Consider the following 17,444-nt stretch of genomic DNA (forward strand, 5'->3'; position numbering starts at 1 on the left):
TAAATACACTGTTCAGTTTACAGCACATTATCCGAATGTGTCCGCTTTGACAGCTAATTGGATCCTAGTGATCGTTTTATATACTACCATCACATTCTAGAATTTTCTATTTCCTGGAAATCACTAATTTGTTGAAAACAAACAATAAGGCTTTCTTGTGTTTTTTTCTATATAAAAACTTTTAAATAGGTCACCAAAAGTAAGCGAGACCTTCCGGCGCGTCTACCAAACTTAAGCTTCGGCAACATTTCGATACAGGACCGGCTTCACGGTATATATTAGTTGATGATATTATAAAAGAGTATATTTAGCAACGAGTGTATGCAATGAAAATTGGTGTGATCCTCCCAGTTGCATGCTATGTATAGTTGGTAATACTGTACGTTGTGGAGACGTTTTTCTTTGACGAAATTAGTTAATTGGAGGCGTTTATCCATTACTGTGTTAGTGTTAACTTCATTATAAAAAAGGTGCTCGCCCTCTCAAAGAACAATTGGACTTTGACGTTGGTAGAATGGTCCAGCAGCCATCCACTCAATTTTAAGGACTTAATCTTAAGGGTATTTCAGCCTTAATCAGGTGTCGCGATCAATTCCAACGGTCCTGCAAGAGCAGAGACGCCGACAAATCCTTTTCTTCTCCCGTAGGTTCTGAGTAAAAATGGACCATGAAATCCACTACTTCCAAAGCATCGATTTCTAGCGATGTCGAAGCTATGATCGGTGCTTTTGCATATAGGAGAAGGAAGGCCAAGTTTAACGATCTCAGGTAATAAGGTTGCCTAGACCTTCAATCCTTCTTTACCTAGAGCTACAGGTTAGGTCTAGGTAAAGCCTATTAAAAATGAGTTGGTTGAAGAAGTCGTAATTTGCACCAGGTACGTGAGGCGAGTGAGACAAGTCGATACCTGTTTCAAGGAAGAACAGCTACTGGTTTCCATTGATTGATTAGGGTCATCCATCCTGCAGCAGAACCAGAAGCTACCGTAGTTTCTTTCTCTTCTACTTAATCTTATCTTTTGATATGGTTTTTTGTGTTTCCAGCAAGAGCTTCTCGAAACGTTCGGCCTAAATTTACATCGAATAGAAAAAGATGTACAAAGATGTGACAGAAATTTTTGGTATTTCATGGAAAAGGAAAATTTAGATAAATTGAGAAATGTGATGTGCACGTAAGTCGCCCATTTTACCATTGTTGTTAATTTAAATTTAGGTAGTATCAAATAAGACACGCATACTGATTTTTATCTCACCAATATCCGTTTTAATATTTTTCTTCTTATCTTTAGGTATGTTTGGGAACATTTGGATATTGGGTACATGCAGGGTATGTGTGATTTAGTAGCGCCCCTGTTGGTAATATTCAACGAAGAATCGTTAACTTACGCCTGTTTTTGTCATTTAATGGAAAGAATGGTTGAAAATTTTCCCAATGGAAACGCCATGGATTGTCATTTCGCCAATATGAGATCGCTGATACAAATTTTGGATTCGGAAATGTACGAATTGATGCAATCTCATGGAGATTATACGCATTTTTATTTTTGTTATAGGTAATACGTCCTATGTAATGTGTGAGGCAAAAGTTTTGAGAAAAGTAATTTCAATTAATGCAATCGATAAATAATTTCGAGAAATTGGACAATACTGCAATGTCTTCACTTTTCTGTTTGACGTTATCGAAATTCTTCATAATTTTCCAAAGTGTTCAATTCAATTCATAACGTCGAGTTTAGTTTCTATATCTTTTTAACGATTTTTTAAAGATGTGCCTGAACTTAATTGGAGAATCGTATGAGGCTTGAATCTGTACCAAAATTTTGTTTTAATTTCACTAAATTTATGGAGAACCATATTTGGCAACACTGCAATCTCTTTGTGGTTCTAGATAGCGTTACAAAATTTTCTTATATTGATTCATATTTCCCCACATTTTTCATAGAGGCAGTGTCTAATTTCAGCTGGAGAATCTTAGATCGATATTTGAAGTTGTAATGTAATTTTGCTAAAATTCACATACATCTCCGGAAAACTACACTTGGCAACACTGCAATCTCCTTACGATTGTAGATAACGTTAGCGAAATTCCTCAGGTTTCTTTATATTCTTCCAGAACATTCTATAGAAACGCTATTTGGGAGAAAACGTCGAGCTGCAGCTAAAGAATATATTTTTTTACAGTTTTTCAAATATATCTGGATTTAAATGGAGAGTGGTAGTAAATAGGTTTGACGACGTTTGGCAACGCTGTGCCTAATTTTTTCGTATTTTTGCATATATTTTGCCATAGGGATAGAAGAAGGCTTCTGTCAAGCCTTTCTCTTTAGGTCAGGGAAAAAATTATATTTGGCAAACCTGTAATCTACTTGTTTTTATATGTTTTGTCAAAATTTCCCTAGATCTTTGTAGAAATTATGTTTTGTAACACTGCAACACGTTTCTGTATACGTTCAACAAAGTTTCACTCATATTTTCATTTTTTTCTTTGAGTCTTGCCGTAGAAATAGAAGAAGACTTTTTTCTTTAGAATTCGCCATAGACATTGAAGATTTTTGTCAAAATTTCCATATATTTGTGGAAAAATTATGTTCGGCAATGCTGCTATCACCTTTTTCTGTATACGTTTATCAAATTCTTACTCATTTTTTCATATTTTTCTTTAGATTTTGCCATAGAGATAGAAGAACAAATTTTTCGAAATTTCCATAGATCTATTCTGCGACACTACAAAAAAGTTTCTTTCTAGCATAGCGCTATCATTTTGCAAATTATTCCAGAGATTTTACCATAAAATAGGCACAAAGAAAACGTCTAATTGCGCTTCTTTGAGACATATCTAAAGTAAACAGAAGGTAGGAACTTTTAAACATCATATTTATACAAACTACGTTCGTTAAACTACAATCAACTTAGTTTCCTGCATAGCTTCAATATACTTATGGTTAATCAATGGAAGGAAAACCGTTTCACAATTTAATAACGTTTTTACGTCACTTATTTTGTTTAAAAACGTGTATGAAGTAAAAAGAAAAGTCTCAATACCTGCATTGAAGATGTAACATACTTGTGGCGAATTTTCTTTGTTATTTGGAAATAATTTACATTTGGCAACACTGCAATATACAGAGGTCTGTCTAAAAACATTGAAACGAAGCATTTTTGTGCTTTAGACAATTGTGTCTGTGTCACAATAACACGTGCTCGTCCAATGCACGCGTATTTAGAATGAATAATCGCTTCCAGAAAGAAATTCTTAAAAACGGGCTCTGTCAAAGACGTGCCGCGTTCTGTACAACTAACGAAAACATGGCAACAGAGGCACTGGTGTTAGTTGAGCATTCGAACCAATCTGCAGTGCGGCGAATCCTGAAATGCATGAACTATCGAGATTACTGTCAGCGTCTCCTTCACACACTTCACGAGGATGATTTCGATCGCTGTTTAAAATTTTGCATTTGGTACCTCAGAAGCAGTCAGGATGATCCGCAACTTCCAATCGGTATAACTGCGTTTACTGGAACAACCAGAATCCTCACATCCTGAACAAGAATTAAACCTGCCTGGGGTATGTGTGTGTGGGCTGGTATCCATGCGGGAGGTCTCGTGCGTCCGTACTTCTTGGAGAGTCACGTGACGTGCCAAAGTTATCTGGAAATGCTCGGACATTTACGTGGGAACATGGACAACGATCCAACACTCGCGAACATCCGTCATTTAATGCAGGATGGAGCTTCGCCTCACCACGCGTTATATGTGTGGGAGTACCTCAATTTTGGAGAATGAATAGGAAGACGAGGAGTCTTGTGATATCTTCCCGTGGGATCTTCTCAAGAACCTTGCACCTTTCTCGATCTCCGAACTGCAATTGCAGAAGAATTTGAAACTCTTCACGGATAGTTTCGCCGTTGAGAAACTTTACCGAGAACTAAATATTGATCAAGATGGGCATCAACTTCAACACTTAAAATAACCTTTTTTCGAATCGCTTTCTCAAAAATCTTATGCCTCATTCTTAAATCTAATATTGATTATTTGAGTTGAAAACGTGTTTTTTTAGATGGTTTTTATTGGATTTTAAACGAGAACTGATGTATCCTGATGTTAATGCTACTTGGGAGGTTATTTGGGCTGCACAACAAGTAGCTTCGGCACATTTCGTTTTATTTTTAGCCCTTTCCCTTTTGGAAACATACAGAGATATTATCATTTCCAACGGGATGGATTTTACTGATATTATTAAGTTTTTTAATGGTATGTCTTTTTTGTCCTTCAATGTTTTTTGTGGTAAATATAATTATATATATTTTTAGAAATGGCCGAAAGACATAATGTACAATCAGTATTACAATTAGCCAGAGATCTCGTTCTTCAATTACAAATACTTATAGAAAACAAATGAATATATCGAATTTCGAAAAATTCTACAAAAAAATCTAGATTTAAGTAAAAGAAATATACAAGGTGGGCAATCTATAATACAAAAATCTGTAGGTTAATCACCTTCTAAAACATAAGGATGCGACGCTGAACTGTCTAGTAGATTTTTTAGTAAGACAAAAACAAAATCAATGGAAAGATGTGATTAAATGTGAATTTTTATTTTTCTACGAAAAATTTTCATTTAACGAGATATATTAAATAGATATATATATATGAAAAAAAAGTATATTTTGTTATACTATGGAAAATATACGGTATTTACCTACTTTATACGTTTGGGTTTGTTAGTTAAAATATAAATTTATAATTGCAAATCACCTAGACACATCTACCACAGTATAAATTTTCATTACCCACATTTTTCAAAAAAAGGTGATCCAGTCTCTAGGATAGATAGAAAACTAATAATTTTTGCGGTTTGCTCAGTAAAAAATTTTCGCATTCAAGATAAAGGACGTTGAAGAAAAAAATTCACATTTTTTAAAGATTTTTCCGCAACTACTGGCAAAAATGTATATAAATTTTATACGAATATATTTTGGAAGGTGATCCATTCAATGAATTTGTTTTTATGTCTGACTCTCATAGAGGGCGCTAGTTACACGGTTCGTACCAACTAGTATCAACATAACTTTTTAAATATTAGATTTATTAAGCAAAATTTCAAGTGGACTTAAACATATTTAATTTTACACCAAGAAGTTACTCTTGATAAAACTCGATACTGTATAAATATTTGTATAAAATTTTTTTCATCAACGCACTTTTTCTTGAATACGAAAATTTTTTACCGAGCAAACCCCAAATATTTTACAGTTTTCTATCTATCCTAGAGACGGTATTACCTTTTTTGAATCACCCTATATAAATGCATAACGAGTGATTTATTTGAAAAAAAAGTTAACTTGGCAACATTACATATTTATTTATAAAAAAAAATAGTTATTTCTTATACAACGGAAAAAGTATTTGATTTTAGCTTGTATAAAACACAATTTTTTATGAGGTGGTTTAAACGATGATTTACTGTTGCAAAAATTATATTAATACAATAATCAAGTAAGGAAATTTTCGACGTGAGTTTGAATTATGAAATTAGTAATTGCAGCTATTCACTGGCGGATATTTTCCTTTAGCTGACTGATAGCCCACGGATTGTTTTTGTAGACTTTACGTTTGAGGTATCTCCACGAAAAAAATTAAGAGGCGTCAAGTCAGGGCTACGTGGAGGCAAAGGGTTATCACCTCTTTTGGAAATTAGTCTTGCAGGAAATATCTGTCTCACAGTCGCCATTTGATATGTGACAAGACGCCCTCCATCTTATTGGAAACAAGTTCTCGTATATGCTATTTTGAAGTCAAATATCTCTCTAAAATCGCAACATAGCGGTCGGTGTTAACGGTGATGTTTCAACCTCGTGAATCTTCAAAGAAGAAAGTGCCAATAATTCCTTTGCTTGAAATTACTGTCCATACCGTTACTTGCTTTATGTTTGGATTTTTTTCGACAATTTTGTCGGTTTACGAACTTATTTAAACGAAAATTTGAAAAAAAGATGTTGTCAAAAGTGGAAAATCGACTAAGCATTTCGTCGGCAAATGCTACAAAGTCGGTATCTTTTAACTCCTGTGTTAACTGGAGCTTATAAGGATGCAGTTTAATATCAAATTTCAAAATTCGCTGTAAACTTCGTAGCAACAAGTTAAAGCCGCCGATCGCTTCATATTGGATAAAAGCGGATTTTTTTCGTACTGACCCAACTCCAAGAGGAGTTCTTGGACGACCTTTTGCTGGTGGTTTAAACGTAGAACCGGTATCTTCAAAACGCTTAACCCATATTTTGAAATAATGTTTGCAGGTAGATGTGTCTTCAATAAAAACGGTTATGTGTTTTAGCTTAACCCATTAGTGACCACCTGCAACTAAAGTCGCGTGACAATTTAGAATTTTCTGAGAATCAGAAATTTTCATGACAATCTTTGAATATTGAAATGGCGGAGGTAAAATATGAACAGTTAGTTTAGATGAAGACTAATAGTGGAAGGGAGTTGAGTAACTCTTTTTTTATTATCTGCATGATTTCATTGTGGAAAAGGGAAAGTTATTTTCTTCCTAATAGAATCTAGTGAATAGTTTTTGATTATGGTCAAACAATTATGTTCAAATTTCGATGCAACTAAAGTTGTTGTTGAAAATACTGAAAAATTTTCGTATTTTGCTATAGATCGGATGCAATTTTACAACGAAAATTTATGAAAAAAAATTCATATTTTTGATAAATTGAGAACAAAACTTGAATAAACTTAAACTACCTCTACAAGATACACATTCATTTTCTTGAGAAGTATGGAAAAAATGTCAAATTTATTATGGTCAGAAGAAATGACAAAAATATCGTTACAGTTTTGAAAAATTGTGTTCTAGGGCCTCAAAATCCACGAATAAGTATTCTAAAAAGAATCTCGATTCAAATGACTCTATTTCATATGGGAGAATTCGATTTGGTCGATCAAATCATTCGCATATAATATAGAATAGGAATAAGGTCTAAAAAAAGGGGTGGCTTTTTCTGAATGATGAATATTTGTATAGGTATTACATAGGTAGTTAGGTTCTAATATAGACCAGCGTTGGATTAAGAAGTAGTGGGGACTGGAGCTAAAATTGACCCGGGGAGCACTTAAGTAAATCTAAATCATCTCGAAAGTACAAAATTTTCAATTATTTCATTAAAATTCATACTGTAACAATTCATTTTCAAAAAATGGAAATTTTGCTCTAGATCCAATATTGCTTCTGAAATAATTGGACAAATTAGTAATTTTGCGGGTCCCCTACGTGCTCGGGGCTTGGAGCTTCAGTCACCGCTAGACCCTCCCTAAATCCTTTTGATTGTGAAAAGGGAATCTAAATATAAAGTGTGTGTATGGTGTTAAAATCTAACTATTTACTTATCTAAGAAATTTCGGAATATTTTTTTGGGTACCACCAACTATAAAATATAAATTGTTGACGTTTAGACAAAAAATTGATTAAATATATTATTGAAAAACTTAGATTTTAATTCAGACTGTAAATTAATTGATAAAAATAATTTCCAAACGATTTGATGTCATTATCCTGAATTAGTTGGTAGAAATTAATCCTTAAGTGATCAGAAGCAACTTTAGTTGCTTGGGCTTGATTCCTTTGACGATTATTTATTTATTCAAGACCATTTCGAAAGAAACTGTTCAGAAAAAGCTTTGGGCATTAATAGGTTAATCAATATAAATACAAACTTTATTTTAATTTGAACGGCTACGTTATAAAGAGGACGAAATGGTTGGAAAAGCGAATATAGTTTGCTTTATAAACATTGGCGCTCGCGCTGACGTTCGCGAGCGTTTGTTTGTGTTTATAAAACACACTTCGTAAACTGTTTAATTTATGTTGAATTGAACAAAAAATCCTTAGAACTTCCAAAATCAAATTTTTGTTGTTTCACATTTTAAATTGTCTCAAAATTTAGAATAATAGAAAGAATATTAGTAAAATATGTAGCAAAATTGTTTAGTGAGGGCACTTTGAACAAAATACACAAAAATTAGTAAATATATAAAGTAAGTAAGGTAAATTTGTGACATTCAATCTAAAACTAAAAAGCAAATTAGAAAAATTGTGATAATTTTCTCGATTAGGACCATATTTTTAAACCTCCATGGTAACATAAAATAGTAGATACCTAAACATGATTTATAGAATTCAAAGTTATTGGTATATTACCAGAAATATTTAATAATACGAGGAAGGTTTCAAGGAGAACCTGGTTCAACAAAGAAAACAAAAATTTTGGAAAAAAATATATTTATTTTTTAACGTTTTAGCTTCATACCCTTTCCCCAGTTATGTTCAATAAGTTCGATACCCTTTTTATAATAAGAATCGTCAAGGTCTTCAAAGTAGCCATTAACTGCCGACATCACCTCTTCATTATTGCGAAATCTTTCGACCACCGAGCCGGTTTTCAAATCTGAGAACCGAAAATAATTCGAGGGGGCTAAATCTAGCGAATAGGGTGCATTCAAACTTTAATTCATCAATTTTGGCCATTGCAATAACGGATGTGTGAGCTGGTGCATTGTCTTGATGAAACAACACTTTATTCTTAGCCAAATGCGACCGTTTTTGGTTGATTTCTTCGCTCAAATGTTGCAATAAGTTCGCATAATACTCGTCGTTAATAGGTTTCCATTTTTCAATATATTCATTAAAAATTATCCCAGACGCATCCCAAAAAACCTACGCCATGAATTTGTTTGCAGTTGGAACGGTTTTTGCCTTCTTTGGAACCAGTTCTTCCTTTTGAGTATTGCTTTTTGGATTTTCCTCAACATCTCTGGGGTAGTTGCCTCATTTGGTCGACCACTGCGATGCTGGTCTTCGTACGGTCTCGTCTAAACTCTGCTACCCAATATTTTATTGAATAACCATGAGCAGTATAACCTAGAGTAGAATCTGGTTCAGCTCTTATATTGGTTGGGCTTTCAAATAAAAGTAGTGTATTACATAACGATGACCAATGTTTTCTATGTTCAAACTTGAAACATTTAATGTATAGATTGTGTACAGTGGTATTTTACAAGCAACTACCGCCATCTCTAGGTCAGACCAGCTACTTCTGGGACCATCGTATAAACTTACAAAGAATTGGTCCAAACGAGAAAAGTTATTCGATATACATTGTTGAAATCTAGTTTGTAAAATATAATAAAATAGTTGTCTGATAATTTATGATCTAGACATCGAGTAATTAATATTTGATACAAATTTCTTTTAAGTGATAAGATGTATTAGAAAATGAGTATTTGATTCACCAACTACCTCTGTAGATACAAGATTATCAAGAAAATAATTTAGAACAGACTTAGTAATATACAAAGCGTGCCAAATATAATCTAATTAACATTAGGGAATGTGTAAACAAATTAGAAATATCGCAATTGTGTATTGGACTTCTATCGAAATATATACACAGAAAATATCAAACAGCCCTAACTTTTGAATAAATAGTTTGGTGGATTCTAAAGTAAACCAAATACATTCCTATCAGATGAATTATTGAATGTTTTCTAATTTCTTACGAAGTAGCACGAATCCATTTTAGCAATCTATGTTATTTCCCATTTTCAATTTTTATTTGCAATATTAGTGATTGAAATTTCGCTAAGAAACTAATAAAAGAAGTCGACGTTTTTATTGAGTTGTTAGTGATATTTTCTTTATCAGTAACATTATCAGTTGCCCCATATATTAAATGTTCTAATTCAATATCTGTATTTTATTAGAATTTCAACGAGTAAGGTGCTATTATGGAATATTTAAAAATGATAAAATGTCTCACTAAACTAGTATGTAATGGTTGTATTTTTAGCCTTGAAAACATATTTGCTATGGAAAAACTGTATGTTTTTTTGTCCGTTAATTTACTTGTAACAATTAAGCCCTACGAATGATGTGATGATGTAGATTAAACATTCGTGTAACATGAGTCTTCACTATAAACTGACCCTTATTTAACTTAATTGTGAATATGTGAAAAATTCAAAAAATTTATGTTATATTTTTTCAATGTATATCACTTTATTATCATTTTTCTTCAGCTTTTTATTTCTCACATCTTTTTATAAAATTTTTTTGGTAATTTCTTTTGATTTTATGTCTTGATCAAAATATGACTATATAAATTACACAGGTCTGCAAACAAAAATTTAATCAAGCCCCGGCACTATTCTTAGTGATTCTTATGTAAAATGACGTTCTGAATCCAAATGTAACTCCCATTTTCTTTCATCACCCACCATATCGGGGAAGGCTTTCACTTCTATTTTTACCACTTGTGGATAATAATAATAAGAAACTAATGGACAATGATTTAATTTGAAGGGGTGAAAAGACGTATCTAAGCTCAAAATAATTATTAATAATATAGGTATATACCATTATCAATACTCCGCCAACATGCTTGCATTCCACTTCCCAGAAAATCTCTTCTCCTCTTAGCGATGTCTTGAAGAAGTCTAGGTGCGAGTGAAGGATATTTACCAAACCTCACCTATCCTACTTTCCTTTTATATACTGAGGTACAGCTGTATCGTCCCAAAAACCAGCAGTACTCCGCCAACATGCTTGCATTCCACTTCCCAGAAAATCTCTTCTCCTCTTAGCGATGTCTTAAAGAAGTCTAGGTGCGAGAGAGGAACATTTACCAAATGTAACCTATCCTACTTTCCTTTTGTACCCTGAGGTATAGCTGTATCGTCCCAAACTCCAGCAGTACTGCACTGACAAGATCATCTAATTCCGATTGAGTGTGCAGGTGAAGTTGCCGAAAAACTGAATCGGATGTTTATCGGCCAGAAGTTGAAATAAGTAGAGGATGTCCTCCACAAACGAAGAGTTATGGTGGAAAACTGAGGTCATAATGGGATTCAGTTCATTTTATATAGGAATCGTCAAGAATGGTGTTAGGTCCGGTTTTCATACAGACTTATACAACTAATTTTAAAAACAGAAACTACAAATAATAATGTTCTATTAAAATATTAAAACTAAAGGGAGTTTAAGCCACCTTTGTTATTTCTAGGTTGCGTTAGTTCAAAAGATTTAATACCTATGAGGCTTCTCAATATTTCACTTTACCAGAATTAACGGGGGGATCAAATTATAGTGAATAAACCGATACACATATTTTTACAGAAAAAATCAGTTACGTTTAATGTTAATAATCGAATTTTAATACATATATACTATTTTTTCAAATAGCACGAAAAATATTTCTCTAAAAACTTTTGAGATTTATCAAAAACTGGTAATCTATATCATATACTTAATGTTTTTACAGTAACAGTTACAATTTATTATACAAATTTTATAGAAAAAAATTGATATTTTTTTATCGTTCAATTAGTAATTCCCAAGTTTGGTGATTATTATCCGATTTCAAATATTGGTATTGAAATTAATTAAGCAAAAAATATTTCATTTCAAATAATATATATATATATATATATATATATATATATATATATATATATATTCATTTATATTATAGCATTTCTATATATATTTTGTATACAAAATTTTTACTGATACTGTAATTATATTTTTATTGTAACGTTAATATCTTCTATACTTTATTGTGTACAAAATTTATTACAATAAACTAAATGTAAAAATTTATCAACATATTTCATTTATAATGAACCTGACCCTAACGAACAAGGCCATAACATATAAACTTGTGTGTGAAATTAGTAGATCATTCGTTCCAAATTAAAAAAGAAGAAGAATGGTGAAACGAACTTTACTCAAGTTACCATACTCCACAAGGACCTTTTCTAGCGAACTGTTTAAATTTGTCCCTAAGCATAACGAAGTAAGGCAGGATGAAATTGATGTTGTAAAAAGATTTATTGATGAATCTAATAAGATTTTAATTCTTACTGGTGCTGGAATTTCGACAGAATCAGGTACCTACGTAAACATTTCTACACATAATAATATACTTTTATTCTTATTCTATTATTAATTTCAATTCAATTAAAAACATGCCATATTTCTCAATGTTGTAAGATTTAATTTCCAAAATTTCTGGTAATGTAGTTTAGGTTATGGTTAAGTATGTTTATTATTAGTTGAAAGTATGTATCATGAATCTAATATTTATTTTTATACGAGATATCTAATTTTTTTTACTAATATTATATCAACAAGCATAATCAACACCAGTTCCAATATTATAATTTTTATAAATAAATATGAATCATAGTAACAAAATATGTATATCAAACTTAAAGATTTTTGACTAAATGAAAAAATATGTTATTTACCAAGTCATATAATTTATGTACTATCGAATTTAGATAAACATACAATCATTATTTACAGTTGTTGAACATAAAGATCTTTATATTGATTATTTATGCACCAGATTGTATAAAGTTAATTTCTGTTAAATTACAACAGAATGTTTACAATTGGTATCAATAAATTTTCCTCTAGGAATTCCTGATTATCGTTCAGAGGAAGTAGGTTTGTATGCTAGGACCAATCATAAACCAATTCAATATCAAGAATTTTTAAAAAATGCCAGTTCCAGGCAACGATATTGGGCTAGAAATTTCGTAGGTTGGGATACTTTTTCTCAAAGGCAACCCAATGCTATACATTTCTCCATTAAGAACTTAGAACACAATTTAAATAAAGTAAGAATGATATTTTGTAGTATCTGCGTTTTTTCCTATTTTTTTTTTTCAAAATAATATAATAGACTTGCTAAAAGAATTGTTATTAAGTTCGATATTGAAAACATCTTTTATATGATATTTAAGGTAACATCTGTGGTTACCCAAAATGTGGACAACCTTCATTTTAAGGCGGGTAGTGAAAAAGTGATTGAACTTCACGGTAGCGCCTACAGGGTGATTTGTTTACAATGTAATTCTAGTTATAATAGACATTATATACAAGAAGAATTAAAAAAATTGAATCCTTCAATGTTGGAATCTACAACTATGATTAGACCAGATGGTGATGTAGATATACCATTGGTAAGATGATTCCATATTTAATTATCGTTACTGTTGCCTTTTCTACAAGAAATGTCATATAAATGATCTTGTATGAGATTTATCTTCTTTCCCATCAAGTTTTATATGATTACCTCCCCTTTTTCTAAATCTAAATTTTATGTTTATATTCTTCCCTACCATTTTTTGATGTCACTGTTTTCAGGAGGCTGTAAAAACCTTCAAACCCCCATTTTGTGAAGCTTGCAATGGAATACTCAAACCAGATATAATTTTTTTCGGAGATAATGTACCGAAAACGCGAGTTGAAGATGTTAGAAAGGCTGTGAGCAGTAGTGATTCACTTTTAATTCTAGGTACTAGTTTAACCGTTTTTTCCAGTTATAGAATTGTTCTACAAGCTTCAGAAGAGAATAAGAAGATGGCTCTCATTAATATCGGTCCAACTAGAGCGGATAATTTAGTATATTTGAAAATATCTGCTAGGTGTGGAGACATATTGCCTAGAATATGTTGATATAGAAAAAACGATTTAAGTGAAATAAATTTTGATTAAATGTTTTTGAGGTTTTATTATTCTTTTGTTGTTTTATATCTATTATATCTATACCTAACCTAACCACATAAAGTATCTTTGCTTCAATTTCAATGATAAACAATGTTGCCAGTACTAATTCAATATACGTAGTTTTATTAAAAAAGTTATATATTGTATTCGTTTTATTAAAAGAATGAAACATTTTATTCGTTTTATATTCAATAAGACACACAATTGAGAATATTCTTTGCCAATAGGTCAGTTTATTAAATCTTTGACGGTAAAATGAATTGGTAAGCTTCTTTAGTTTCTTCTATAATCCACAAGCTTCCATTTGGAGCTTGCTCTATAACTTTTATAGCTTCTTTTGCTACAAAATCCGAGCTAAAACGTCAAAAATGTTGCAAAATTTTCTAAATAACACTAAAAACTAATTAATACCTTTGAATTCTATTAGTTAATTCTTCCAAAATAGAGGCAAGTATATCTTCATATTCCTGATTGATTACTCCTGGTCCCAAATCAGTACTGATTGAAGTGTACGTGGGCCCAGGACAAATAGCCACAACTTTTACTTTGGTTCTATCATAATGGATGTCACTGCCCCATTCTTTCGTTAATCCCATAATACCAAATTTGGTTGAAACGTACACAGGCCATACGCTCATAGTTTCTATCAAACATACAGACGAAGTATTCAAGATAACAGCCTCGTTACCTTGTTTAAATTGTTTCAAATACTTTTCTAAACCCAGTAACATGCCATTAACAGTACCCTTCTAAAAAATCAAACAAAAATATCTTTATAAAATGAATTAGTTAAACGGCACCTTAATATATTAATTGCCGAAAATAGAGTGTTCGACAGGGGCGCAATGCTTTCAAAAAAACGATAATTACATTTTACTTATTGAAAAGAGAACTTTTAGCACTTCGCAGTCGCTTTGTAATATCTTGATATACAGAGAGTGTCTCATAAATTATTCTGATTTCCAATCCTCAATGTGTTTATTAAATAATCATAGAGAAAGAAAGTTTAAATATTCGAAAGTATAGCCCATCGTATTATACGTTTAGGTAGGGAATATTTGCGTAAAGAAGCACTTTTCTTCTAGTTTCTTTCTTTTTTCGAAACTTTCTTATAGTTCAAGAAAAAGGTATTCCTTTACAATCCATTTTTTATTTCCAGTTTAACCAGGACCTCAGACAAAGGAGATTCCATATAGTCAAGTTTTCTTCTGCACTCCCTATGTCAGTTCCAAGTTTATGACTTCTTTCTTTGCTACCAGGTTAACCAGGCACTAAATGCTTTTTTCCAAGCCAAATTTTTTTGTTAATTCCAGTTAAATCAAGACTTCAGATAAAAGAGACTCCATTCCATCAATTTTTCTGCTGCATCCTATGTCAGCTCCAAGTTGAAAACATTGGAGGCTTCTTTCCTGTTTTAGATCTACATTCTCTTCGATCCAAGGTTAATAAGAACCTGACATGAAAGAGACTATATTTCATCAATTTTTTTTACACTCCTATGTCAGGTTCAAGATTAACTAGGACTCTTCATTTTCGTTTCGCTTGAATTCGTGTGTTACTATTCGACGACTTTTATAGATCTTAGCTAACGATTTTAAATGACGATGTATGGTAACTTTGGGAAGTCGTGCTTCCCTTGTAACCTCAATATCCCAAGCAGGTGGAGAGCTTGAGCGCGAACGATCTTCAAGCCTCAAATCTCTACCATTAAAACGATTAAACAAACGCTGTGCCGTTCACTCATTAACTGTAGCTTTTCCTTTAATTTCATTTATTTTCCTTGCTGCCACGCAGATTCCTCTGTTTCAGTCTTTTTCTTTGGACAAATCCAGATCACTAATGAGATTAAACTCCAATTAGTTAATAAATTGCGGTGCTTGAGCACTGACATGAGCTTTCGATTTCTTCGTTTTCAGAACTACTTGAATTTTCTCCCAATACAATAAACTGGAGAAGGTACTGGAGCTTTTTGCGAATTAGAGATTGTTTTTGTTACAGAAGACATTTTCGCGTATTTTACCGTTTGCTTAGATTTCCTCGAAAAGCTTTTGATGTTCGTTAAGCAAAAATAACAGTCGCTCCGATGATTGGTAGATTCTCGCCATTCACTGATTTATTATCCTGGTTGTGAATATCCAAGTTGAAATATGCACGATAGCATTTCTTAATTAGAGGTGTTATGGCGTTTTAGGTGTATAATCAACGCTAATATTACAAAATACGTCGGGAGAATGAACACATTTGCGAGACATCTCACACGATTTAGCTGTCAACTGTCCAAAGGTGAATTCGTAAAAATAATTGATTATAATTTTGAGCTACTTGACAAAAACTGATATTTTTCTGTCTAATTTTGAGGCGTTACGAATAAAATGCACAACGCGTTTAGTTGTTTTTAGTTTTTTAGAGTTAAACTGGATACTCTTTAATGAGAAAAGACCACTCACTAAATTTATATCTATTTCTTTTTCCCAAATTGAGTCATTACATATACCAGCGTTGTTAATAAGAATATCAATGTTTCCGAAATGTTGTATGGTCACTTTAAACGCGTCTAAAATAATTCTTTGTTAGTTTTTTATTTAAAAAAAAATGTACAACTTACTTTCAAAACTCTCAATATCAGCAATATCAGTTTTTACAAAAACCACCCTATTATTCCCAAATTTTTTTCCCAGTCTCTCCCTTTCATCGTCCCCTTTTTCTTGATTAATATCAGCTATTACGACACCCTAAAAAAACATCTCTGATTTAATAAAAACAATTTTTTTAATCAAAATACTTTGAAATTGTTACCTTACATCCTTTAAGTAATAATGCTTCGATATGGGAAAGTCCAATACCATCAGCTCCTCCTGTAACAAGTGCTACTTTACCTTTAATTTCAAACATTATTTTTTAAAAACAACTATTGTAAATGTTCAATAACACTATTTTACTTTTTACCTGGTTTGTTATTATATATTATTTTTAATTACGCACTAACTGGTTTAAAATCTCATTAAAATATATGGAAATCTCACGTTTTTATACGATTCAAACGGAAGTGAAAATGTTTACTTCAAATTATATATAATTAAAAATTTGTTTTGAATAAGCACTTTACGAATATATTTTTTGCTGAATTGTACTCAGTGAAGTTAAACTTTGAAATAATTTTTTTTCTATTGATATTATACATTGTTTCCTCGACGTTCCAAATGAATTTCTAGCACAACGAGGAATACCCGCCATTTTAATGAGAAATAGTACATTACACTATATGTCATGTGACTGACACACAGATGGCTCTGCTATTGTCAAATTCATATAACGTTTGTGAAGTACCAACTATCAAAAGACTGCTTTGTTTTGTTTCTTGATGAAAAAAAATATTGTACAAACACAACAATGGCTTCAAAAGTGTTATCCGGACTCTGCTGAATCGAAAAGAACTATTTGTTATTGGTTTGCTGAATTTAAACGTGGTCGTACAGACTTCGATAATGGTGAACGTTCTGGTCGTTCTATTGAAGTGGTTACTTCAAAAAACATCAAATAAGTTCACAAATTGGTTATATCTAATCGTAACTTGAAGTTGCGTTAAATAGCTAATGCCCTAAAGATATCAGAAGGCAGTGTGTTCACAATTATGCATGAAGATTTGACCATGAGACAGCTTTTTTTAAAGTGGGTGCCGCGTTTACTCACAGTCGATCAAAAATAACGTGCCGATAATTTAGAGCAGTTTTTGGCCGTGTTTACACGTAATAAATCAGATTTTTTGCATAAATATGTGACATTGGATGAAACATGTATCCATCACTTTATTTCGAAATCAAAAAGATCACCATCTGAGTGGACTGCAGCCGATAAACCACGTCCGA

General features: G+C 32.0%; 3 protein-coding genes across 3 annotated transcripts in view; 2 read left to right on the top strand and 1 right to left on the bottom strand.

Moving 5' to 3' along the window:
* Positions 1 to 8,269, top strand: part of LOC130441220 (small G protein signaling modulator 1-like) — a 28,862-nt gene extending 20,593 nt beyond the window's left edge. The window contains exons 13-16 of the mRNA XM_056774798.1: positions 1,044 to 1,171; positions 1,289 to 1,552; positions 4,057 to 4,250; positions 4,310 to 8,269. Of these exons, the coding sequence (XP_056630776.1) occupies positions 1,044 to 1,171; positions 1,289 to 1,552; positions 4,057 to 4,250; positions 4,310 to 4,398 (675 nt within the window). The 3' untranslated portion in view covers positions 4,399 to 8,269. The remainder of the gene's footprint in view (positions 1 to 1,043; positions 1,172 to 1,288; positions 1,553 to 4,056; positions 4,251 to 4,309) is intronic.
* Positions 8,270 to 11,743: 3,474 nt separating this feature from the next.
* Positions 11,744 to 13,571, top strand: LOC130446023 (NAD-dependent protein deacylase Sirt4-like). The gene is made up of 4 exons (XM_056782005.1): positions 11,744 to 11,951; positions 12,484 to 12,686; positions 12,813 to 13,031; positions 13,216 to 13,571. The coding sequence occupies exons 1-4, from the start codon at positions 11,771 to 11,773 to the stop codon at positions 13,525 to 13,527; spliced, it is 915 nt and encodes a 304-aa protein (XP_056637983.1). The 5' UTR covers positions 11,744 to 11,770; the 3' UTR covers positions 13,528 to 13,571.
* On the bottom strand, positions 13,562 to 17,206 carry LOC130446031 (15-hydroxyprostaglandin dehydrogenase [NAD(+)]-like). Its single transcript, XM_056782014.1, has 5 exons — positions 16,375 to 17,206; positions 16,184 to 16,310; positions 16,026 to 16,132; positions 13,990 to 14,327; positions 13,562 to 13,932 (listed from the first exon to the last, which is right to left on the bottom strand). The coding sequence occupies exons 1-5, from the start codon at positions 16,468 to 16,470 to the stop codon at positions 13,815 to 13,817; spliced, it is 786 nt and encodes a 261-aa protein (XP_056637992.1). The 5' UTR covers positions 16,471 to 17,206; the 3' UTR covers positions 13,562 to 13,814.
* Positions 17,207 to 17,444: the final 238 nt, after the last annotated feature.

Source organism: Diorhabda sublineata, chromosome 1 (assembly GCF_026230105.1).
Source record: "Diorhabda sublineata isolate icDioSubl1.1 chromosome 1, icDioSubl1.1, whole genome shotgun sequence".
NCBI lineage: Eukaryota > Metazoa > Arthropoda > Insecta > Coleoptera > Chrysomelidae > Diorhabda > Diorhabda sublineata.

Coding starts and splice junctions, on each gene's coding strand:
- LOC130446023 (XM_056782005.1), top strand. CDS start 11,771: ATGGTGAAACGAACTTTACTCAAGTTACCATACTCCACAAGGACCTTT. Junction 11,952..12,483: donor TGGAATTTCGACAGAATCAG/GTACCTACGTAA, acceptor ATTTTCCTCTAG/GAATTCCTGATTATCGTTCA. Junction 13,032..13,215: donor GTGATGTAGATATACCATTG/GTAAGATGATTC, acceptor CACTGTTTTCAG/GAGGCTGTAAAAACCTTCAA.
- LOC130446031 (XM_056782014.1), bottom strand. CDS start 16,470: ATGTTTGAAATTAAAGGTAAAGTAGCACTTGTTACAGGAGGAGCTGAT. Junction 16,133..16,183: donor TGATATTGAGAGTTTTGAAA/GTAAGTTGTACA, acceptor GAATTATTTTAG/ACGCGTTTAAAGTGACCATA. Junction 14,328..16,025: donor AAGAAATAGATATAAATTTA/GTGAGTGGTCTT, acceptor TTGATTTTTTAG/AAGGGTACTGTTAATGGCAT.